The 25185-nt window shown below is 37.0% G+C and overlaps 1 protein-coding gene across 1 annotated transcript in view; it reads left to right on the forward strand.

Moving 5' to 3' along the window:
- Positions 1 to 226: 226 nt before the first annotated feature.
- LOC139739004 (putative ammonium transporter 1) overlaps positions 227 to 25185 on the forward strand; it is a 31243-nt gene continuing 6284 nt past the window's right edge. Inside the window, exons 1-5 of the mRNA XM_071649621.1 lie at positions 227 to 332; positions 9505 to 9594; positions 10706 to 10933; positions 18972 to 19060; positions 20573 to 20707. Coding sequence (XP_071505722.1) covers positions 227 to 332; positions 9505 to 9594; positions 10706 to 10933; positions 18972 to 19060; positions 20573 to 20707 — 648 coding nt within the window. The remainder of the gene's footprint in view (positions 333 to 9504; positions 9595 to 10705; positions 10934 to 18971; positions 19061 to 20572; positions 20708 to 25185) is intronic.

Raw genomic sequence — 25185 nt, forward strand, 5'->3', positions numbered from 1 at the left:
ATCTAACCAGGCTACTACCTGAAATGATACTTCGCGGATCCAGTATCCTCGAACACTTCTGAGCACCATTTCCACACGTGTGGAGAAAGGATTATAGGATCGGAAACGCCAAAACTATTTCATCTTCAATAACGACCGAGAGAAAGAGAGGGAAAGAGAAATAAGCGGAGGGAGAGAAATAAGTTACCACATATTTCTTCACACTTGTCAATCTCAGCAGGTCAAAATGGCAGACGGAGTGCCGAACTGGAATAAGACGGCGGAAGATGTCAAGTTACTGACGGAAAATGTTGACACATTCTTCCTCACCGTCTTCGGATCCATCGTGTTCTGTAAGTAAACTGGATTTTTTGGTTATTTCTTTTTTGAACAATTAAAGTTCTAGGAAGTTAAACTGTCTAATCCCCGGCACTCTGTTTAAAAGTTAATGGACAAGTCCACCTTCATATACATAAGGATTGAGAGAATGCAGCAATATTAGTAGAACACATCAGTGAAAGTTTGAGGAAAATTGGACAATCCGTTCAAAAGTTATGAATTTTTAAGATATCTGTGCAATCACTGCTAGGGGAGAAGACTACTACAGTGTATGATGTCACATGCGTACAACTATACAAGGAAAATAAAAAGAGAATTTCACAAAACTTTACTTTTTGAATAAAGTGCACATTTCTTCGACTTGCTACTGACGTATGTTAAGGGTAATATTATTCCCCCTGCCTTCTGAAAGAGAGAAGTCGAGTGTTCTTTTGTTATGCGAGAAAAATGGAAATATGTTGAATTTTCTTTATTCTTTCTTTATATCGTTGTACTCATGTGACATCACAAGCTATAGTAGTCTTTTCATCCAGCCGTGACTGAGCAGAAACTTCAAAAATTCATAACTTGTTAACGGATTGTCCGATTTTGCTCAAACTCTCACTGATGTGTTCTATTAATATTGCTGCATTCACTCAACCCACATGTCTATGAAGGTGAACTTGTCTTTTAATGTGTTTGGGTTTTTTTTTTTCTTCTACTGAAGCTCACAAGAAGCTGAATGGTGTAATCACTGGCATCCTGTCTTGTCGTAAGATAGAAGAAGGAACGATGGCTGAAAATACTTGGCAACAACATTAAATTGAAACATCGCCATGCATTACATAATTTGTGAGAATCGCACAGAATCATTATTCTGTTTATCAAACGATACAGCCGATCCTTGGACCTTATTATGCCAGGTCGCTTGTGGCCCTACCTTGCATGTAAGGTATTCTTTTAAATTTAATTTTTTTTTTCATTCTGCTTAAAACTGATTATCCAGTGCTCCATTATTAAGCTACAATGCACTTATATAATATAAATAATCTGATGCTTTCGTAATCGAACGGACTGTCTATTCTTTCATGTCTTTTGGGGCTGCGGATAAAGGGAAGAGAATCTTCGAACAGAGACCCAGAAAAGGGAAGGAGATTTAAATCCCGTGTCATATCCGCAGGGTCAGCGAACGTTAATTTATGATTGGATGTCTGTTGGCGTATACGCGAAACGCTTATGTGCTCCATTATTTAGCTACAATGCACTTGTATAATATGAATAATCTGATGCTTTCGTTTGCGAACGGACTGTCTATTCTTTCATGTCTTTTGGGGCTGCGAATTAAGGGAAAAGAACAGAGACCTTGAAAAGGGAAGGGGATTTGAATCGCGTGTCAGCAGGGTCAGCGAGCGTTCATGACTGGATGTTTGTCGGCGTATACGCGAAACGCTTATGCGCGTTAAATAAGTTTGCATAACTTTTCAAACTGTCTTTGTGAATATCAGCCAATGAATCTCGCTCAGGTGCGTCATCAAGGCAGGATTTGGGAAAACTCACTATAATGGCACATTGTTTTAGGCAGGGAAGGCGAGAAGGCAGCCTCATGGCACACGTGCAGGCATGCTTTTGCTCAATGCAGGGCTAACAGGCCTCGATGACTTATCAAAATTCGCCGAGACACCTTGTTCAGGACGTAAATGCAAGAAGGTAAAGGCTATGTCAAGAATCGTCTGAGCGTGTTGGTTTTAGGACAAAAAAAAAAAACGCGAAAAGAGAGCAAAAACGAAATGTTGTTCTTTGTTACTGTAAGTCTCCCTTGTTCTTCGGAATCACTGTGTTTTGAGTGCTCAATAGTTTTGAACAAGATTCCCATCATAGTTCCTTGGTGAGTTTCCATGGATCGAATTCTCACCCCCATAAAGTTTGAGCTTCCGTCAACTACCGCCTCATTACTTTGGTTCCAGATTTTGAATAGATAATGTAAACAAAAAAAAAAAGACTCAGAATGAGATCACGTATGAATGTCAAGGTGGTTTCGACGGGTGTATTATTGCAGGGAGCAGCGATATACAGATCTCTATAATACTTTGCATGATAAGCCTCACACTCAAAGACCAGTAATATTCTATATCGTTGCAGGACGTCAACCAAAAGATATTTGCACAAATAGAGTTCCTTTGTGAAGTTGTCAGGACTATTTCAGCTGAAAAAAATGTAAACACGGTAAAGGTGATATAGTGTTTATGGATGGTTTTCGGTCATTTAGCAAACACAAAGTCCTTTGCCTGTCGGTATATACCTTGAAAGGCAAATTTAACCTCTTGTCATCAGGCTTGAAAATTCCAATGCACTGTATTATTCTTCTCGCAGAAAAGTCATTACACCTCATTGTCTTCCTGTTTGGAGCACTATACGAATGAGACGTCACAATAGAAAATGGCGAAGTGATTCTGTTTACAAGTTTATACCGTGTGAAAGGCAATCGCACTGGTAGGCCTATACAGCTTCATGCTTATAAAACAAATAGAACATTTTCCATACATAAACAGTTTGTAGTCCACTTCATTGCTATTCTCTGACTGCCATATCAAGTGACTGACTGAATAACGACAGAAAACCTGGGTAATTACTGCCCCCATAGACTTTTTCTTTTTATTCAACTACAACTATATAGTATTAATTCCCTTTCAATCACGTAATACTATGAAACATCGATTCACTTTGGCATTACCGTACAACATAACAGAATAATTCCTTTAACAAAGAAAGCAATTAAAATATATATTTTTGTTTTTCAATATAACAAGTAAAATATAACAAGTAAAATACCACATAGTACAGCAATTACACAAAAATAAAAGCATATCTACAATAAACCACATCCCCAAAAACAATTATCCCTAACAACCCTTCCTTACAATATGGCTATACAATAAACTGTCCAAAATCATCAGAAAAAATTACTCCTCCATATTCCCGTCTCCTCTCCCTTTTGAAATCCCAGGGAGACATCTAATTATGTCCTTCCTCCCGTCCCACTTAGGCCTATAGTTTCCAGTCAAATGAACGAATGAATGAATGAATGAATGAATGGATGAATGAATGAATGAATAAATAGATAAATAGATAAATAAATAAACAAATTAATTAATTAATAAATAAATTAATTAATTAATTAACTAATACGTAGATGAATAAAATGCTTAATAAAATTTAACAATACCCATGCACACAGACACACAGAGTATATATAGGGGTATGCAGGCACTTCATCAAATTCGACAGCTCAAGAAAGGTTGCCAAATAGAAAAATGCTGTGAAACCCTGACGTCGGATGTATCGCTTTTGTTCCCTTTAAAGTGAAGAGTTTTGATGTAATTCACAATGGAATGAGTGATCATTCGATTAGTATTATGATTTGGAAGTCTGATATTTCATTTTCTTCAAGAATTATAAATTTCAGAAGTCGGAAAAATTTAAATATTGATGACTTCAGAATTGATATTCACAATCAACCGTGGGAAAAGATTAGAGAACCTGAGTCTATCGACGAAGCTGTTGAATTATGGCAGAATTTGTTTCTAAATGTTATCGAAAAACATATGCCTGAACGGTGTAAAAGAGTAAAAGATAATTTTTCACCTTGGATGACTACGCTACACAACACTCCTCTGAATCAAGTACGTGTTTTTAAATATACTTAGGTCTGTGGTGTGATGAAAATTTAAATTGGAAATATCATATTGAAAGTATGTTGATGAGTATTGGAAAGATGGTAGGTTTTCTCGGTAGACTAAGACACTCTGTAAGTGAATCGATTCTGAAATTAATTTATAAGTCATTGATTCTTCCTCAATTTGATTATGGAGACATTATATATGGGTCATCGTTTAAGAAACACCTAGATAAGCTACAAAAATTACAGAATAGGGCCGGCCGAATTATATTAAGATTACAACCTGATTCTCATGTTTCTGTTCTCGAAATGCATAACGCTTTAAATTGGCAACTCCTTGACCAAAGAAGGCATCGTCACTCCCTTACTCTTATGTATAAGATAATGAACAATTTAACTCCTTCTTATTTAAAAGATGAATTTGAAATTGTAATTCATTCCTACCCCTCCCGTTTTGGGCAAAAATTAAGACTTCCCAAACCTAGAACTGAATATTTGAAGAAATCATTTAAGTATAAATATGCTAAGGAATATAATGACCTTCCCATGGATATCAAAATTTCCCCCAGTGTTCATATATTTAAATCTAAAATAAGTATGTTTAAGGTCACTGCCCGTTGATTTAATTTATTTTTCTTTTTGCTGATGAAAAAGAGTTATTACAGAATTATTTGAATTAGTTCAGGTTATTGAATGTTATGATTTATCATTTTTCCACTCCCTTTCATTTGTATCCTTCTCTTTTGCTATTCGCCATTCGATGTTGTTGTTGTTGTTTTCTTTCTCTCAATTTATGTATACTGTATTTCAAATATGTACATTTTTACAAGAGTTATGTATTTCATAATGTCATATTGTATTTGTATAACTTCCATGTTCTGGACCCCATGGAAGACCAGCGATGCCATGTTGGCATCGCTGAATATGGGCCATCCAGCCGTTGTTGTTTTTATACGGAAAATAAAATCAATCAATCAATCAATGTCTCTCATAAAATGAAGTTTTCTTGGAAAAAATCAATGAATGCATGACTAATGTATAGGGAACGGATAAAAAGAAGGGGAAAAAAGCATTTTATTCTTTGCGCTCTTCTAACAAAAATACACAAGTCAGACAAACACACAAACTAAGAACCATGATGATATCCTATTATGGATTGTGTCAATGTCGGGCTTATTGTGGCTGGCTTCATTAACTTGTATTATCTACACCCAAGCAGGTGTTTATGAGAAGCGATTGTTTCTTTAATTTTACCAAATCTTCCTCAATTGGTTTCAGGTAGTAAGGAAGTATGAAAATCTGAGGGTAGCAAAGTGCAAAAAATGCCAAAAAAAAAAAGTGCAAAATTTAATAGTCATCATGAGAACAAGCTCGTTCAAATCTAAAAGAATCATCAATTGGTAAATTGGTGCATGTTCTCCCTTTTCTCCAGGAAGATCTTCTAGAGTGAAAGAGAATCAGATCAAACAAGGAAAACTTGAAGTTCCAATTGTGTCCTAAGCATGAGATATTCATCATTATTTGAATGTTCATCATGTATTTTGAGCCAAAAATGCACGTGTGCTCTGGGTAACTTTGCCATCGCGCCTCCGTTATACACATCGGTGAATTCTTGTTTCGCAGTAACATTCTGTCACACGTAGTGGGCAGTACGAAAGGACGCGATACAATTACCTATAATAACGTGTAGGCATTTTATGAAAGAGGACAATCACTTCTGTTATATTTACACTGCACCTTCATTAAAGGGACATTCCGGATGATTTTCATAATTTCACATCATGTAGTACATAAATCAACAGCTCCATGTATAGATCCGTGGAATTAATTATGGTCCTTGAGCAAAGAAACCAATAAATTGAAAATCTTAAACAAATTACACTGAACAGTGATGATGACATCAGAGCCTCATATATTTCAGAAATGTAGCAGTGTAATTCCATTACAATACCGCTTGCTCAACAAGTTCACCTGTGAAAAATCCATGCATACCTTCTTCTTTTATTCCGCTTCCTTGAGCCCCAACTCATACGTTCTTATGGTGAGGCTGTCATGTCATCATCCTTGTTCATTGCAATTCATAATAAATTTTGTAAACATTCTCATTACTTATCCCAATCGCTATAAATTCTGAAACTCTGCACTCAGTTTGACTAATTTATAGTTGTTCAAATGTAAAAGTCTGAAAATCATCCGGAGGTCCTCTTTAGAGTGTTCCTAAAGCCCACCGCACACTACACGATTTTGCCCCGATTCACCGGTCTTAAGACCTTTTAGACTAGAAGTGCGACGTAACAGTCTTGCCATTTTCAAGTCGTACGACTAGGTCTTAGCGCCGGTCGGAGAGATTTGGCATGTTGAATTTCCTTACGACCAGTCGTAGGTTTTCAGCCATTCACAATGCAGCAAAATGCAAGCGCACGCAGATGTGCACTGCGCGCGCTTTACAGTCGTAAGCCTACTCGTAAGGTCGGTCGTATAGTGTGCGGTGTCCGGTCGTACGACTGGTCTTAAGACCCAGCTTGGTTTATGACTTTAAGACCAGTCTGATCGTGTAGTGTGCTGTGGCCTTAAGGCGGGAGAAAGAGTATTGATGGGGTTTATTCACTCAGTGTTTGAGTTTTTAAAACCTTTTCGACAATTCACCGAGACACTTCTGTGTCTTCTTCATATGAAACAACTTGTATGACTGACCTTCCTGTAATCTCAGCGCTGTCACCTTTATTGTGCACCCGCGAATCCCATTGTGCATCCGCGCAAATGGTTTGAATTCTTTGCGCTGTTCAAAAGCGCGTGTAAGTGTGTATAAGTGGGTGTGTGCTCAACGATGATTGTATGTTTCAAACACACATAAGGACAATCTTTGTCCTTGTTCAGTTTGAGAAGTCCTTCATACATTCAAGCCATTTTGATCAGACAGAATTTTCAAAGAGGTCTAGACATCTAGTACTTAATGGCCCCAGACAGGTGTACAGGTGAACCAGATATGTACCGCCCCATTTCAGAAAGGATTTTCAGATGGTAAAGGCTTACTAGTAAATGAAAATAGGGGTAAGCGCTATTATAGACAATGATCTTTTACACACATTGCCGATTAACCTAATAACATTATGCTTGTTAATGAGGCCTGATTACAGTCCATGAAGATACCTTATCTGTCCCTTTGGATTCCGAGTGATCTGAATTTCTAAACTTTCACTGATGTCTTTTTTTTGTAATTCATTATGATGTCTGATTTGTATGAAAATTCAATATCATTCTGTCATTCTTATTTCAGTATCTTGATTCAATTTCAGTTCATTTACTTTCATTTTCCCAACAAAACATAACACCAAAATAAATCATAGGCGTACATTTGACTCTGCAAAGGATAGATGATAGTTAACAAAATTAAGATATACATGCATATCAGCAAAATACAAAGTTATGTTTTGAGTTTGAAGCTTGAAGTTTGATGTTTGACGTTTTTTATTAGCAGCAACATTTGAACATGTACATTTTCAATCATTATACAATTGTATTTACATACATATATGAAAAAAAATACTTATCTATTACTCCTTTATATCTATTACTCCTTTGATGCCGTCCTTCAGAGACAAGTTGTCTCTGAATGATGCCAAAACGGAAGTGATCCATTTCACATCAAAGTTTTGTTCTCAACCCAACCCTTTGAATGTCTGTGTTGGTGATGGCCAAATCAATCCTGTGCCTCATGCTAGAAATTTGGGGGTCGTCTTTGATCAGCATATCAGTATGAAGGAACATATAAAAACTGTCGGCAAATCGGCTATGGCAGCAATCAGATGCATCAGTCAAGTCAGAGGTTTCCTCACAAATAAAGCTACACTCACACTGGTTCATGCATTTATTACCAGCCGGATAGACTCCTGCAACAGCTTGTTGTATGGCCTTCCTTCTACCGACATCCATCGCATGCAGATGCTGCAGAACATCGCAGCCAGGCTTGTCACACGGACTCCTCGTCAACAAAGTATAACCCATACCCTCAAAAAATTACACTGGCTACCTGTTGACAAACGTATAATGTTCAAACTCATATTGCTGACCTACAAGGCACAACATAGTTCTTCCCCAACATATCTGGCAGATTTGCTCAAGCAGTATCACCCTCCTCGCAACCTTCGCTCAAGCACCCAAGCGCTTCTTCACATTCCCAGAACCAACACTTCATATTACGGGGGCAGATCTTTCGCAGTTGCTGGACGTACGCTTTCGAACAATTTACCACAAAAAATTCGATGTGCACCCAGTTTTGCAAATTTCAAATCCGATCTTAAAACTCACCTGTTTCGTCTTCCTTGATTAAGATAAACATTCATTACTCCTTTTGTTGATTATTGTATTTATCATGTTGAGTGTTACATTTGTTAGTCATTTGTTTGTATGTTGTATCTCAATTGTACAGCGCATAGAGAAGCATGTGCTTATTATGCGCTTTATAAATGTATTATTATTATTATTATTTACAATAACATGATTAAATGAAGACATTTGAGATTTAAATATGATACATGTAGCGTAATTCTACAAAGTTGTTGTTGTTAACAAGGAAACCAAAAGTTAGCACACGTGCTAGTCGAGATTGGTCACCTTGATCTTCATACTAAAAGCTAAACAGAACAAAACAAAGAAAAACAAAAAACATAAACAAAGAATCATAAAAAACAAAGAATCATAGGTCCGCTAAAAAGCATACTTGTATCTTGTGAACCACTCAAAAGATTCTTATGGAAATATTGATTTGCAAATACAAAAACAATTTAAGACAGGACGGAACAAAATAGGAAAAACACAACAACATGACATGACTTAACTGAGGGTATTGGGCCTTCACCACTGAAAGGATAATTAACAGAAAATGAATGGAAAAATGGAAAGAAAGAAAGAGAATATGCCAATACGCTACAAAGGAAAACAGAAGTCATTTTGAACACGTGGAATTACAAATTCAACTTTATTTGTAGCAGGGGGAAAGGGAAAAAAGATAATTGCGGAAAAATGGCAATATATTATCACTGATAGCACGGCACAGTCGTAGCTAACAACTGGGGCTAACAGATGCAGATTTGTTATGTTTGTGCTTGTAATTGCTGGTATGATCAGAATCAAGTCCATGAATAATCTTAAAAGCTTGGAAGATCTCACAGACCATGAACAAAAAAGTCACATCCAATTCTGATGCCATTCAGCGTTATCATGCTTTTCTGCGATCATTATTATTACTATTCTTGTTTTTTCCCGTCTCCGATAAAGATGTTACCCGGAAGTAAAACACATTTCAATTCAATTCAATTCAAATTTTATTCTATTTTTCAAAAAAAAAAACATTAATATTTCACTTTCCTTGGTATAACAGAGAAGGTTGCATAAGCAAAACAAAGCAAACTGGATGAGAAGAATATAAAAGTGGAACCTGGTAGTGATAATACGATGTCATAAGAACTGAAGTGATAAAGACGAAGTAACATTACTGTATTTCTTTCTTTTATATTCTTACTGCTCTGAAGTCATGCATTGCGGCTTTGCCTACCTTGAAGCCGGCTCCATACGGACAAAGAATTTTACAAATACCGTCATGAAGAACCTTATGGACTCAGGTAAGTTTAAATTCTCCTTCTGCTGCTGCTGTTGTTGTTGTTGTTGTTGTTGTTGTTGTTGTTGTTGTTGTTGTTGTGGATGTCATCGTTGTCGATGTCGTCGTCGGTGTTGTTGTTGAAATCTAAACTACCTCATTAAATTTACAAACGGAAAAGGGGCAACTTGAAAGCAGAGAGCAATATTGAAGCTCTCTGATTAACAACAACAACAACAACAACAAACAATGTTGATACCTTCATATTTTATTGACCAACCGTGCTCTGGTAAACATACTGCCGTGGAGCGTCATGTGTTAATGTATTGCAACATCATCAAATTCTTCGTCAGTGGTCACGGTATCAAATCTGAAACCAATCTATTGTAATACGCAGCTAACCAATTAAAAAAGTCATAACTAAATGACTTGTTTTTTTTTTTTTGTTATCAGTTGCTTTGTGGCAAAATAGTTTTTAAAGTATATTATGGGCACAACAGGGAAAAGTCTTTTTTAAGCGTCCTAAGCCTTCTTTAGCGTCCTATATCCTCTCTTCTGAACTTCGTCCTGTAATTTATTTTTAGAATATTAATTCTTTCCTTCAAGGAAATGCTTTGGTCCTATATATCCCTAGACAAAAGATTCCATTCCAATCTTTGTATGAGCTATACCTACCATACGGGTGTCATAGGTGTGGTAAGAATTTATGCATTTCCTTTCAGCAAAATGCATTCTTATCATCAAACTAAATCATTGCTATCACTTATTTTATTGTTTGATTTGATTTGATTTGATTGTTCCACACCTCAAAACACAAATAACATGATACAATCGATTGAACATAAGACTGGACATAGCGTCGTAATGACAAAGAATACAAGAGAAGACAATTATACAAACATGAAATGTGGGGACCTACTAAAAAGCAAAGCTTGTAATGTATAGGTTCCTGTATTGTTATTATCAATATTATGGCTATCATTACTTGGCTTAGCATGGCTTTGTAACAGCAATAAACGGTGAAAAAGGTAAATGATGACTCAGCCCTACCCTTCCCCCTAATTCTGTCTGCGATGCTCGTGTTTAATGCTGTCAAACACGAGATTCATTCCCCCCTTAAACTCTCCCATCTTTAGGTATAGGAGTTCTCGTCTATTGGGCCGTGGGGTTCGCCTTCGCCTTCGGCAAGGGCAACCCGTTCATCGGGCTGTCATACTTTTTCTTCGACAACCTCTCGGCGCAGGAGTACGCCTTCTTTTACTTTGAGTTCACCTTCGCCGCCGCCTGCACCACGATCATCTCCGGAGCCCTTGCCGAGAGGTTGGCCTTCCTCCCGTACATCCTCTACTCGGCAGCAATGACAGGTGTGCGGCGGCTTAATTTCCCCTCCTTTCTCTTGTGTGTATGTGTGTGTGTGTGTGTCTGTTTGTTTGTTTGATTGATTGTTAATATGTTTGATTGATTGTTTGTTTCATTGATTATTTGCTTGTTATGTTCTTGCACAAAAGAACACACACTCTCTCTCACACACACACGCCCGCGCGCATGCACACACATACATATCATGTGATACACGCACAGCCTTGAAATTAAAGGAAACCAAAGCCCAAAGAGAAATGTGGTTTGAGTAAAAGCAGCAACATTAGTAGAACACATCAGTGAAAGTTTGAGGAAAATCGGACAATCGATGCAAAAGTTATGAATTTTTAAAGTTTTGGTGTTGGTACCGCTGGATGAGGAGACTACTAGAGCTTATGACGTCATGTGTGGACAACAATACAAAGAAAATATAAAGAGAATTCCACAAAAATTCACTTTTCTAGCATAATGAAAGAGCACTTGACCAACCACTTTCAGAAAGCAGGAGGGATAACTGCTACCCTTAACATATTATGTCAGTATCAAGTTGATAGAATGTGTAATTTTCATGAAAAATTAATTTTTGTGGAATTTCCTTACTACTTTCTTTATATTGTTGTCCACACATGATGTCATAACCTCCAGTAGTCTCCTCATCCAGCGGTTCCAACGCCAAAACTTTAAAAATTCATAACTTTTACATCCATTGTCCGATTTTCCTCAAACTTTCACTGATGTGTTCTACTAATGTTGCTGCTTTCACTCAATCCGCATTTCTCTTTGGGTTTTGGTTTCCTTTAATCAAAGACGGAGTCAAGTATGATATGCGAAAATGGAAACATCCATATCGCGATATCAGATAACACATTTCAATTACAGAAGCAAACACACAAGCATACACAGGCTTACATACACACATACACACATAGGGATAGACCTATACATATGCATACGTCATGGAGAGACTTGAGTGATTGCGACTTCATGATAGATAAAATGCAACAAATTCTCGACCGTATTTGCTAAGTAAAGTTATTGACAAGAATTTGTCATGTAAATTATATTTCTATTAAAGACAAAATATATCATTCGAAGTTACGTATACTGTACAATGAGCACAGAATATTCTTGTTCACGAAGTTGGCAAAGGATGCCCGAACCCTTGCCTTGGCACCCTGCTATGTCCCAATGATATCTCAGCTGGCTTCGTTTCTTTATAGTCTTGCTCGGGTTTGTTTGTTTGATTTATTTGGTTTATTTTTCTTTCAAAATAATATCATACATAAATCAAGATTCTTTTCAGTAATATTGAATATAATATCAGTATACAGATTACAATATACATGATTCGAAGAAAGAAAATAAATGTATAAATATATTGATTCCATTAAGTAAAATATATGTCCTATTATCAATTGATATGCAACTGATTACCTGAGAAATTATGCAGACTTAAGAATTGCCACTATAAGCAGATTCATGAGCACGTAGCAGCCCGGGAAATCTACGTATTCTTACATATACTGTAGTATACATACTAGTATTTTATTTAGCAGAATGGGGATAAGACCTGAACATAAAGATGCATTGTTTCATAAAGTGTATAGATGCTAATAAACATATAAGGGTTTAGGTGTCGAATTCAAACAAAGATCAGTGGTTACAATCAGAACACACTCCGATATATCGCTTTTGTCAAGGAAACAGCGATTGGTTTGCTACTGCCAAGAAGTAATCAAAACCAGTATTAAAGCGCAGTACCTTAATATTATCATCACACAGACTTAATCATGTCATGATCCGAGTATAGATTACGTAGAAATACGTACTCCCGGAATTCAAATAAAATGGTTCTTGCGTCGAGTTATTTTTGATCGCAACTGAATGACAAATTGCACTTCGTCGATGTAAATAAGCACTGATTATCCAGTGTTAACCGGATTGTGGACATGATGAACACCATGGGTATATACTCGGGTGGGATTCGAACCCACGATATCATAGGCAGGCGTCACATCTGCTATAGACTACCGCCCAATAGCCAGTGATGGTTTATAGCCCGAGAACAGCAGTGCACTCTATCCAGCAGTCATCGTATGCCATGCTTGTTATCACGGCTACTTTTCAAATACTGAGTAAACCGTATAACAAATACGTCGCAGAGGAAATACCATTGTCAACTATTATTCCTGGGTTCGTCAACAAAAAGGTTCGTTAACAATGCAGATGGATAATGAACGATTGCACTGTGAGCTAAGCCGAAATTCCGCAGGGGCCCAGAGTATTTTCTTTTTATCTATTTCATTTTATTTTCAAGCAAAGCAATCAAAAGTGTCTCCATGGTATGCTAGAGTTTTGCCCTAAACAATAGAAGATATCGAATACCAAAAGAAGCCTATACTTTAGGATGATTATTCTGTTGCCCCGCAGCATGCGTGTTTATTCTTTCACAAGCCAAACGTGTTTAAAACAAAAAGTATAACGGATAAGTAAGCAGTTAACGTGTTGGAAAACACACGGCAGTCTAGCTATGATTTCCTGTAGACTATATTATACCCTTGTAAATCCGCATGTTTCAAATAGTCATTATTGCATTTTTGCCATTCGAAGAGACGCGAGTTTCTGCTTGAGTTCCGGCTATACAAAGGAGTCATTGTGGGCGGGCTGTGTTTGCATTAAGTGAAGAGGTGTAGGGGGAATATCTCTTGTGAAACAATTATTTCAGGCATGATCTCTCTAACAGTTAATGAAGCATGTCTTGCCTTTTTAGTCCATGGGCCAGGCCAGATATTGGTACCATCTGAGGTGGCAAAACCTTTTTGGTGTCATTTTGTTTGTCGGGCATAGATATGCTTATTACTCTCTAAAAAAAATCGAGTGAAAATTTTCACTCTAAAAAGAGTGAATACAAAAAAGAGTGAATTTCGAGTGAGATTGGAGTGAATTTTGAGTGAAAATGCTCATTTTCACTCATTTTGGAGTGACGTCAGGGATCACTCGAAGATTTTGGAGTGATCCCTGACGTCACTCCAAAATGAGTGAAAATGAGCATTTTCACTCAAAATTCACTCCAATCTCACTCGAAATTCACTCTTTTTTGTATTCACTCTTTTTAGAGTGAAAATTTTCACTCGATTTTTTTTAGAGAGTAAGCTATGATAGCATTTCCAAATGAGTAGCTTAGTCATAGTAAATGAATTTTTAACCAATTTGGTCTCGTTGTTATATCCCTATACTTCTGAATCGAAACTAACCGCTATACAAAGAAGAGCACTGTCTTCTGTATGTTCCATAGAGCTGTAAAATGCAGCTCTATGGTATGTTCACAGGTGTTCTATTGTAAACGCGGTGCGCTTAGTCTTTATTCACGGCAGCGAAGGGAATATCCAAAGGTTATGATGTCCACAGCGCTTAGTCTTTATTCTAGACGGCGAAGGGAATATTCAAAGCGTATGATACAGTGTATATCCTTTTATCTAAAAACAACAACAACAACAAAAGCAATTCCTCGTGAATTTTACCGTATCTTTCAATTATTTATCATTTTCCGGCGAAAACGCTACGGTGAAAACGTTGATACCACGCCAATGTCGCTTTATTTCCCTCCAACAATATAAGATATGCAAAAACAATGTACCGGTACACTACAATACATTATAATGAATGATATTGTAAATGAACAGAGTGATTTTTTTTTTTAAACTGATGTATTTGTTGATAGGGTAGTATAAAAACAGTATAGATAATCCCTTTTATGAGGAACTTTAGATATGATAACGGTACATTGGTCTAGATAAAGACTAAGCGCACCGCGTGACAGCTGTGGACATCATAACCTTTTGGATATTCCCTTCGCTGCCTTGAATAAAAACTAAGCGCACCGCGTTTACAACAGAACACCTGTGGACATACAGAAGGCAGTGCTCTTCTTTGTATAGCGGTTTAGTTTCGATTCAGAAGTATAGGGATATAAAAACGAGACCAAATTGGTTAAAAATTCATTTATTATGACTAAGCTACTCATTTGGAAATGCTATCATAGCTTGATAAGCATATCTATGCCCGACAAACAAACTGACACCAAAAAGGTTGTGCCACCTCAGATGGTACCAACAACCCATTTTTCGGGTCTTGGCCCATGGACTATTTGGTATGAGGATGATTTTGAAGGGGAACTTGAACTTGTTAACCGCATTCGTCGTGGATAGTGAAACATCCATGATTTCTTCTCTGTCTGGAATCTCGTATATATACACTGTAAAAAACAACGGTGTTAGATTTAACACCATTTAACCCCGGTCAAGCTTCAAGAAAGGACCACACCCACAGGTCTAGAAAATGTATTGTGACGTTTAAAAAAAGTGTTCAACTGGCACTTCGTGGTGTTAATTTGACACTGTGGCTGGTGATGTTTTTGATACTGTGCTAGAGTTAATTCATTAATGACACCGCATGGTGTTGATTTGATATTGGTGGTGTTAATTTCAAGGTATAACACCCGTCCAGCTTCAATAGGAGACCACACCAACTGGTGTTACTGTGGTGTAAATGTGTTTACGCTTTTTTTTCTTCAAAAATCAAGTACTTTATCGTAGAATTCTTCATCGTCTTGTTCAGAATTAACAAGAAATTCAGTCCCTAAGAAACTAAAAAAAAAAAATTGTATTTTGAAATGACACACAGAGGTGTTAATCTAACACCATGAATGAGCACCGGAAATTTAACACCAGCTCGGTGTTTCATATTTAACACCGAACTTTGTGCAGTGTACATGCGTATAGGATTTTGTTTTTACCCCCCCCCCCCCCCCCTACACTCACACAACACACACACACACATGTACATGCATGACATTGTGTACAGTGTCAATAGAGGACCACACCGAAAGGTGTAGAAAGTATGTTGTGATGGTGTTGATAAGTGCTCACCTGACACTTCGCGGTGTTAATTTGACACTGTAACTGATGATATTTTGATATTGCGCTGGTGTTAATTCAACAATGACACTACATGGTGTTGATTTGATAGTGCTGGTCTTAATGTTAAGGGTATACACCAGCCTGGTGTCAATAGGAGATCACACCAGTTGCTGTTATATTGTGGTGTAAATGTGTTTCCTTTTTTTTTTCCCCAAAAAATCAAATGGGCCTACTTTATCAGAAAGTCCTTGTTTGACTTGTTCAACTTCAAAACAACAAGGAAACAGTATGCTAGTTACCTGTCTAAAAATAGTTTGATATTCTAAAGTGACACCCGGAGGTATTAATCTAGAGTGATAAGACTAGAAAAATGAACACCGCGAATTTTACACCAGTTGCAACAGCGTTTCATATTTAACACCCGATTTTTGCAGTGTACCTGAAAAGAGGTGGCTTGGGTTAGAGGAGAGGAAAGGAGTATTCTCTGTCATTATCGTCATATTCCTCTATCAACAATAGCGAGTTTTAGATCTGCGACGCGAACGCTAAGACGGCCACAAATGGTGTTCTGCGCATGCGCGAGACAGCTGCTTCCATCGTCCAATGTGGGAAGGCTACGTCGTCTTAGTGTTCGCGTCGTAGATTTAAAGGTCGCTAATTTGACAAAGGAGTTCCACACGTCGTGAGTACAGAATGCTTGTAGAATCCCGGTGCAGCTGCGTCTATACGTAATTTTTCTGGTCATTATTATACCACTGTCAATTATTTTTTCTTGGTTCGGATTAGTTTCAAGGCAAAAAGGAGGCCAGGTCAGGCCATTATTGTTGACGATTCCATGCACCAAATTTGAATTCGGCGTTTGCCCATTTTTCCTTTTAAACCCCCACCAAATCAAGAACGACCACATAAGCAAATAGGCTTACTATTGACGGTACCTCAATCACGTCGCTCAGGAATTTAAAACATACCGGGCAAAAACCAATGAAAAGATTTGAACAAGTTTATTGCCTCGTCATAGGCTGAATAGTTGCGCAGTAAAATCTATATACGTGAAAATGTTGACCCCTTTGCTTCGGGCTTTTTTCCTTTCGTCTTTATCATTTCGTGTATTCATCTTTTCATTTTTTAACCTTTATCTCGTCAAAGACGACATCGTTAAGCGCAAAACACCAACCACGATAAAAAAAAACCTCTTCTCTTGCTTAAATGTACGGAACCGCCTGAATCGCTGCAGACAATAATATCATGATTTTATCGATGGAGCGTCGAAAGGACTGGGGGCCTGAATTTAAAGGCGATGGCTAGCTGATCAGTTGGAATCAGTGGGAATGCTGGGGGATGATTGTTCCAATCCTTAATGTGGAATTCAATTAAGAGTACATCATGCATCTATTGTTGTGTGAAAATTATTTGCTTCAGAATGGTGTCATATTCAAGAAATGTGCAGTTTAAAGTTTCCAGGTTAGCATGCCTGTACAGTAACGGGGCGATTAAACTGCACATTACTTGAATATGAGACCATTCTGAAGCAAATAACTTTCACACTACAATAGATATATAATGTACTCTCAAATGAATCCCATAAGGATTGGAACAATCATCCCCAGCATTCCCACTGATTCCTGACTGATCAGGTACTAGCCATCCTCTTTAAGAATGTGCATTAGAAAAAAGCATTAAAGGGACATTCCAGACGATTTTCATAATTTCACATCATGTAGTACATAAATCGACAACTCCATGTGCAGATTTGTGGAATTTATTGTGGTTTTTAGCAGAGAAACAATACTTTGAAAAACCTTAAACAAATTACACTGAACAAGGATGATGACATTAGGAGGTTCACATATTTCAGAAATGTAATTCCATCGTAATTCCATTACAATACCGCCTGCTTGCGAGTTCACCTGTGCAGAATCTATGCATGCCTTCTTCTTTTGTTCTATTTCCTAAAATTTTACTCTGTTTTATCAGAATAACTTATATTTTGACTGGATTTCCTCTTTAAGAGAAGGAAATATGATTTATGTAATGCGATGACTGTCGTAGACAAGTCCTTAATTTCCATTACTAGCTGGTATCATATTTTGGATCAAAAATTAAGTTCTTAAGTCTAGTGATAGGTTGAAAGAGTTTAAGTGATTATAGGTATTTTCATCTAAGAATATGTCAAAATGTTGGCATGCTGACGCTCCAGGAAGTACTATGCAGCTGTAGGTATACTATTTGCAGAATAACGTCACTTTTTATGACGGCATTTCCCAAATAGTATGTATCTATTTTTGGAAATGATGTCACAAAAATATATAGCACTATATTTGTCTGTCAAGAACCATCAAATATGACATGAAATGCACGATCTTTCTACATTGGATTTTCAATAACCTATTTATAGTATAGTCATATATAAAAGTACAGCGTTTGTAATGCGCAGAGACTCCAACTCTCCCGTTTTTGACGGGAGATCTCCCGCCGAAATCCCTTTTTTGCAAAACCTCCCGTTCTCCCGCTTGAAATTTAATATCTCCCGCTTGAAATGAATTCTTACTTAATATCATTTTATGTTGAAAAAATAAGCCGTAGATAAAACGAGAGAGCATCTAGAACCCTAGAGCAAGGAACTTCGCGCACATCAAATTGGAGTCTCCCGTTTGCTAGGGGTTTCAGGCGGGAGAATCTCCCAATCAGAAGGTGCTTGGGGTTGGAGTCTCTGAATGCGCAATCAATCTAGCAGCCCATGAATAATAGCCTAATAATATATAGGAACCTGCATTGGGAGTATTGTAGACTTCAAAGTCTCGTATATAGGAAAAGGGCTAAGGAATAATGAGGTGACGTCATGGACTTAAACATTTCTGGCGACTGTATATGCTGCTATTTTCGCGTACAGATATTTTCGCATGTGGAGAGGTCACAGACATTTTCGCGAGATGTTGTTTTCGCGAATTGACACCGAGGCTTATGCGCTAGTTACCTTTATTAGTGCATGACAATTATTTTTGAGTGTTGTTAAAATCGTGTTCCTACTGTCATTCGCAAAATTCGCGAAAATTAAACCCTCGCTAAAGTAACATTTTTTACATGGGATATATATACATTTTTTTTTTCTCCGTTTCCTTGGCAGGTTTTATATATCCGGTGATATCTCACTGGGTCTGGACCGAAGAAGGCTGGCTGAATTCCGGGCCTGGTATATCGGGTGTTACCATGCAGGTTGGTCAAATCAAACACAGTGTATGACTGCATTTCAATGGAATTGAAACAAAACACCAATTCAACAAATAAACAAACAAACAAAAACAAACAAGCAGAAAGACAAACACACACACACACACACACACACACACACACACACACACACCATGACAGTCAATGAGCCAAACAAAATGACAGACAAACAGAAAAATCACAAAAAGAGAGATAATAATAAAAGAATGCATTGTACACCAAAAATTTAGTGCACCGCTATTAGCCAAAGGTTCATCCATGGCTAAACATTCAAAAGGCTCTTTGCATCCCAAACAGCGCCATATTACAGTGATGGGAGCGTTGTCATTTTTTTTTTCATTAATGGTCATTGTGCTTTTGATACGGTATATAGCACGCAAGTAGGATGGGGGTGCAGTTGAATCGAAGTTAGAACCTCTTTGTATCATCAACTGCATGGTGAAAGCCACATAATAAAGAAAAATATATCAACAAATACACGTTATATAGACGCAGAGTCTCCTCCATGGCTGCATTGAATGTTCCAACAATTCAATTCGGGTCTTTATCTATCTTTATTCATAATTCATCTATTCTTCAAGCTCACGTATAGCCCTTTGCGGCCTCAGGCTTTCTCTCTCTCTCTCTCTCTCTCTCTCTCTCTCTTTTATAGGGGGTCCGATCCACATTTTCATCGAATTATTCTATATTCTATACAGTGAAGCCGCCAAAAGTATTCACAAACAGAGTAATGATAGATTATTTCTGGAGAGGGAGAGAGAGAAAGAAAGGGGGAGAGACCCAAATGAATATGGATAAAAAAAAAACCAGGAGGTTCCAATCGATTGACCAAATGAGGGAAATTCATATTGAAATGGGCCAAAGTATTTCCATGGAGCTACAACCGTGGTATTTCCAACTATCTTCAAGAGCGATGCAAAATGTACAGTAGGTAGCAGTTTGGAATCATTTGAAAATCACAACCATGGCAACTGTACTCCATCATTTGACAAACTGAGACCATCTATATTATAAAGTTTCAATGAGCGAGGGAACTCCTTATACCATAACTATAGTTCTAGGCGAATCTGGTTATACCTATAGTGCAGTGTGTTTTCACACAACATCAATATTTTCCCTCAGAGTGTGATACAGGACTTGAATCTTTTACACACACCACCCTTCTGCTGACTTTTAGAATGCGTTCAGATATCCCAAAACAAAATGGTCCACAAATGAACAAATATTAAAAGATGGAAGGCACGTTCTATAAGAATGACTTTGATTTTGAGACATCTCAATCATTTCAAAAACGGATTTTCATCAAATCAACGTATAATTCCTCTTAGAATGATTGCATGCCATCCTGCAATATCAAGTGGTTTCTAATCAGCTGCCAAAAGGTTAAATAAAAAATCTGAATCCCCCATCTGAACTCAAACTATACCATCCCTCCGCTAAGTGACTCGTGCTGAAAGGGTCACAATTATTGAGGTTCCCCTCCCCCTCCCCATCCAGGATTTTGCCGGAAGTGGTGTGGTTCACATGGCCGGGGGTACTGTAGGGTTAGTAGGAGCCGTGCTTTTGGGTCCGAGGCTGGGGCGATTTGACGAGCAAGGGAGGCCGAGACAGATCGTTCAACCTACCATACCTGTGAGTATAATGCTGGCCATTACTATCCACCACTTCTAACCCTGCGTATGGATAATGAGTATACTGTATTAATGTGTATGTAGTGTGTGTGTGTGTGTGAATACATTTTGATAGTCTTCCATCTCAACCAGGTTGTCGTTAACCAGTGGGCATTATGAAATGTTCTGCGACGTACCAGAGTGTTAAAGCATTGCCTTGCAGGAGGCTCTTTTTGCTCTACAGTGCTTGAATTTGGAAAAACTGTTTTATGTAGTATAATAAACATTGAAATCAAGTGACTAATCTCTTTCGAGTTGACATGCTTTTTCTGGCTTAAAAACAACCCCTCGTCCTCAATCTTCGGTTCCAATGTTCCGCTGCTCCTCTGAAGGACTCGCGGATGTCGCTGGTTCAGGAGATTATATCAGAGTATTCAAAGGCTACAATGCCTATATTATAGCGTATGCCTCGTGTACACATTAGGAACCTACATTCAGGAGCAACTTCCAGATACCTTCGAATACGTTCAAATTCTCAGGCAAAAATCTTGTTTCAGACGTTTACCTAACGAATGATGACCGTGTGCTAACTGTATTACTAGTATACACAGAAGAGAAGGAAAACGTGTGTGAAACGTTAATCCAACTGATGCTGAGCGTACGAAACGAATGACAAGGGAATACCCGTCGGATGCTAATATGATATTATGCATCATCGACTGTATTCATAACAACATCTTCAACCAAGTCTCTTTAGTAGCGTTATCAAAAAAAAAAAATCGATTTCAATACATTTAGAAAGGCGATCCATCACCAACATGGCTTAATGAATATTTTTTTTCACGTGATCTTTCACCTCATATTGGCGCACTTGAATACCATCTAGTTTATAACTCAAAGTATTTTTATTCAAGCACCTAAAGTGACGAAATAATCTCTTATAAGTGGAAATAAATTGAGTCAAAATAAGTCCCGAATTTAAGTTTGTATTTCGCGATGAGCTGAACGAGCTACTCACATCTAAACCGCTACCTGAACTGTGTGCAATCGTTAATCTATCGGTAGACCAGCGTCAGGCACGTCAGATGAACGACATAAATACATGAGGTTGTATCGTATGTCCGCAACAATATCTTTAAAAATAGTGAATCAATCTAAATACAAATTCAGGGTATGAAACTATAACTCATTGCTCACATCTTACAGAAAACTCCATTCGATTTGCTTCAGTCTGTCAGTGGTCAAAGAGAAATTAGGAATTTTGTAGAGGATGCCAGGAATCTCTTCCCTCCAAGTTTTGTCTATTGCATTCACACACAAGAGCATCGAAGTGCTAAACTTGGAAGAATCAGACTCATGACATGCTTTACAACAATCCACATTATTCAGCTGTGACAGCTTTAAATTGAGTGGGGTTTTCTGCAAAATAGAGCTAAGATGTTATATTTTAAGACCTTGAAGTAGCATTTAGGCAGTTTAATCATAATAAGATTGGGTGTTATCAATGCGAAAATCTGATCGTATTGTGTGTGTGGGTTTTTTTTTTTTTTTTTTTTTTTTGGGGGGGGGACATACTGTAAACATCAGCAATTTTCGTGTTTTACGGTTTCTTTTGGGTGGTGGTGGTTTTTGCTTTGTTTCATTTCAAATCTGCCTACAAATCTAGGCCAAAAACTCAATTCACATCACTTGTTCATACTGTGCCTTTTGAGTTTCGGAATGAAAATACATGCCAATTTCCTTCTCATATATTGTCTGTACAATCCGTATAATACTGTGAGAATGTTTTACGTACGTCATGAGTGAGCCAATTGATATCAAGCTCTGTTCTTTGAATGTGAGGGGACTTGGAAACCCCTTTAAAAGACGATGCGTTTTTAATTGGATAAGAAATTCAGATTATCATGTGATTTTCTTACAAGAAACACATTCTTCACCAGATTCAGAAAAAAGATGGTGTCAAGAATGGGGATATAAAATCATATTCAACCATGGTCGATCTGACAGTGCAGGAGTATGTATGCTTCTGAAACCTTCTGCAACTTTTGAAATAGTAAACACTGTTAGAGATGACAATGGTAGAATATTGTTGGTCATCCTGAAATTCAATGCAAATTTGTTAACACTCGGTAATATTTACGGCCCCAATAATGACAACGATAGTTTTTTTGCTGATCTGCATAAGCTACTTGCAATGCACGGGGAAGAACCATATGTAATCGGTGGTGATTTTAATACAATTTTAGATGCTAAGTTAGATAAATTTCCGAATTTGATCCAAAATCATCCACGATGCTTCAAGGCCATAACTGATATAATGTTAGATTTTGATTTGATTGATATATGGAGATCCTTTAATTTATCAAAATTGAAATACACTTGGATGTCTCATGACAGTAAGATAGGAAGTCGTATTGATTATTTTTTGATATCCCAAAGCTTAACCACTACAGTTGAAAAATGTGATATCCGCTTTGGATATAAAACGGACCATTCTTTGATTTCTTTGATGTTAATGAAGTCAGTTGCAAAGCGGGGGCCGGGATTTTGGAAACTCAACACATCTATTTAAGCTTCGGCAAAAAATCTGGAAAAGATACAAAGTGTAGTAGATTTAGTTTTGACTGAAAACAAAGATTCGAACCCAATAAAGACTTGGGAATATTTGAAATACAAAGTAAGACAAAAGTGTATTCAAATTTCAAAAGAAAATAAAAGTGTCCGTCAGAAAAGATTGAGTAAATTAGAATCAGAAATTAATAAATTGCGTAATACAGATAATTTGAATGATAACAATGTGTTATTGAATGATCTGAAAAGGAAAGAAAGGGAATATGAAGAATTACAGGAAGAAGTCGTGCGTGGTATAATTGTCCGCACCAAAGCCAAATGGATTGCTGAAGGTGAACGTAATACTAAGTATTTTTTTAATTTGGAAAAGAGAAATTTTCAACAGAAGTGTATTTCTCGATTATCTACAAACAATGGCATTTTAACCGATGCAACTGATATTCTTGAAGAAGAAAGGTTATTTTATCTCCGGTTATATACCAAAGACAATCTGAAAAAGTTAGATGTTGATCCAATTAAAAATTTGGTGTTACCTACACTGCATCAGAATGAAGAACGATTCATTGGGGGAAAGATTTCAGAGAAAGAATGTTATGAAACTATAATGTCGTTTGCAAACGATAAAACACCGGGATCTGATGGTTTACCCATCGAGTTTTACAAAATATTTTGGTTTCAGATTAGAGATTTGTTATGTTCTATGTATAATAAATGTTTTGAGGAAAAATATCTTCCACATTCAATGCGAAGAAGCATTATAACTTTGATTCCAAAAAAAGGTAAAGACCTGTTACTTTTAAAGAACTGGCGTCCAATATCATTTCTTAATAGTGACTACAAGATTTTGGCAAAAATTCTCTCCCAAAGACTTAAAAAGGTTTTACCTTATATAATAAGTAGGGATCAATATGGTTTCCTGAAAGGTAGATACATAGGAGAAATTATACGTTGTTCATTGATATAAAACATTATTGTGAAATGCATAACATGGAAGGTATTGCTTTAAGCATTGATTTTGAAAAAGCCTTTGATATGTTAGATTGGGATTTCTTATATTATGCTCTTTATACCTTTGGTTTTGATCAGTCTTTTATTCAGTGGGTCAAATTGCTATACTGCAAAATTGAGGGTTGCGTAATAAATAAAGGGTTTTCTTCGAAATCTTTTGATATACAACGTGGAGTGAGACAAGGTTGTCCTTTATCTCCATATCTTTTTATAATTGCAGTTGAGTTACTTGCCTGTTTAATGCGACAAAATGAGGAAATCAAGGGATTAAGAATATACGATATAGATGTGAAAATATGTCAATATGCAGACGACACAATTATGTTTTTGAAGCCGAATGAATTGAATCTAGGAAAGAAAATGTCTTGGAGTGTTGGATAGTTTCAGAGAAATGTCAGGCCTAAAAATAAACCTTGAGAAATGCAATGTAGTCAGACTTGGAGGTTTTTCAGAAACATTGTGTCGAGACATTCCATTTATTTGGCCAACAGATTTGTTTATGTATCTAGGAATAAAGATTCCCCTCTCTGATTGTACCAACGATTATGATTTGAATTTCAAACCTAAAATTGCAGAAATAAGAGCACTTTTGAATTTGTGGAATTGTAGATCTTTGACACTGTATGGAAAAATTGTTATTATAAAATCTTTGATAATTCCAAAATTGATTTATCCTTTAAGTATATTGCCAAATCCTCCTCCATCTTTCTTTGATGAGGTTCAAAAATTATTCTTTGGGTTTTTATGGAGTTATAAGAACGATAAGATAAAACGTTCTTTGTTGTATAATGATTATGATGAGGGTGGTCTGAAAATGCCGCATCTGCAATCTTTTACCTCTGGTATGAAAATAACTTGGGTAAAGAGGTACCTTGATGAAGAAAATGAGAGTAAACACAAAGTTTTTCTTAGAATGTATGT

Source organism: Diadema antillarum, unplaced genomic scaffold, assembly GCF_040938485.1.
Source record: "Diadema antillarum isolate AM-2024a unplaced genomic scaffold, OU_Dant_1.0 seq00000778_RagTag, whole genome shotgun sequence".
NCBI classification, from domain to species: domain Eukaryota; kingdom Metazoa; phylum Echinodermata; class Echinoidea; order Diadematoida; family Diadematidae; genus Diadema; species Diadema antillarum.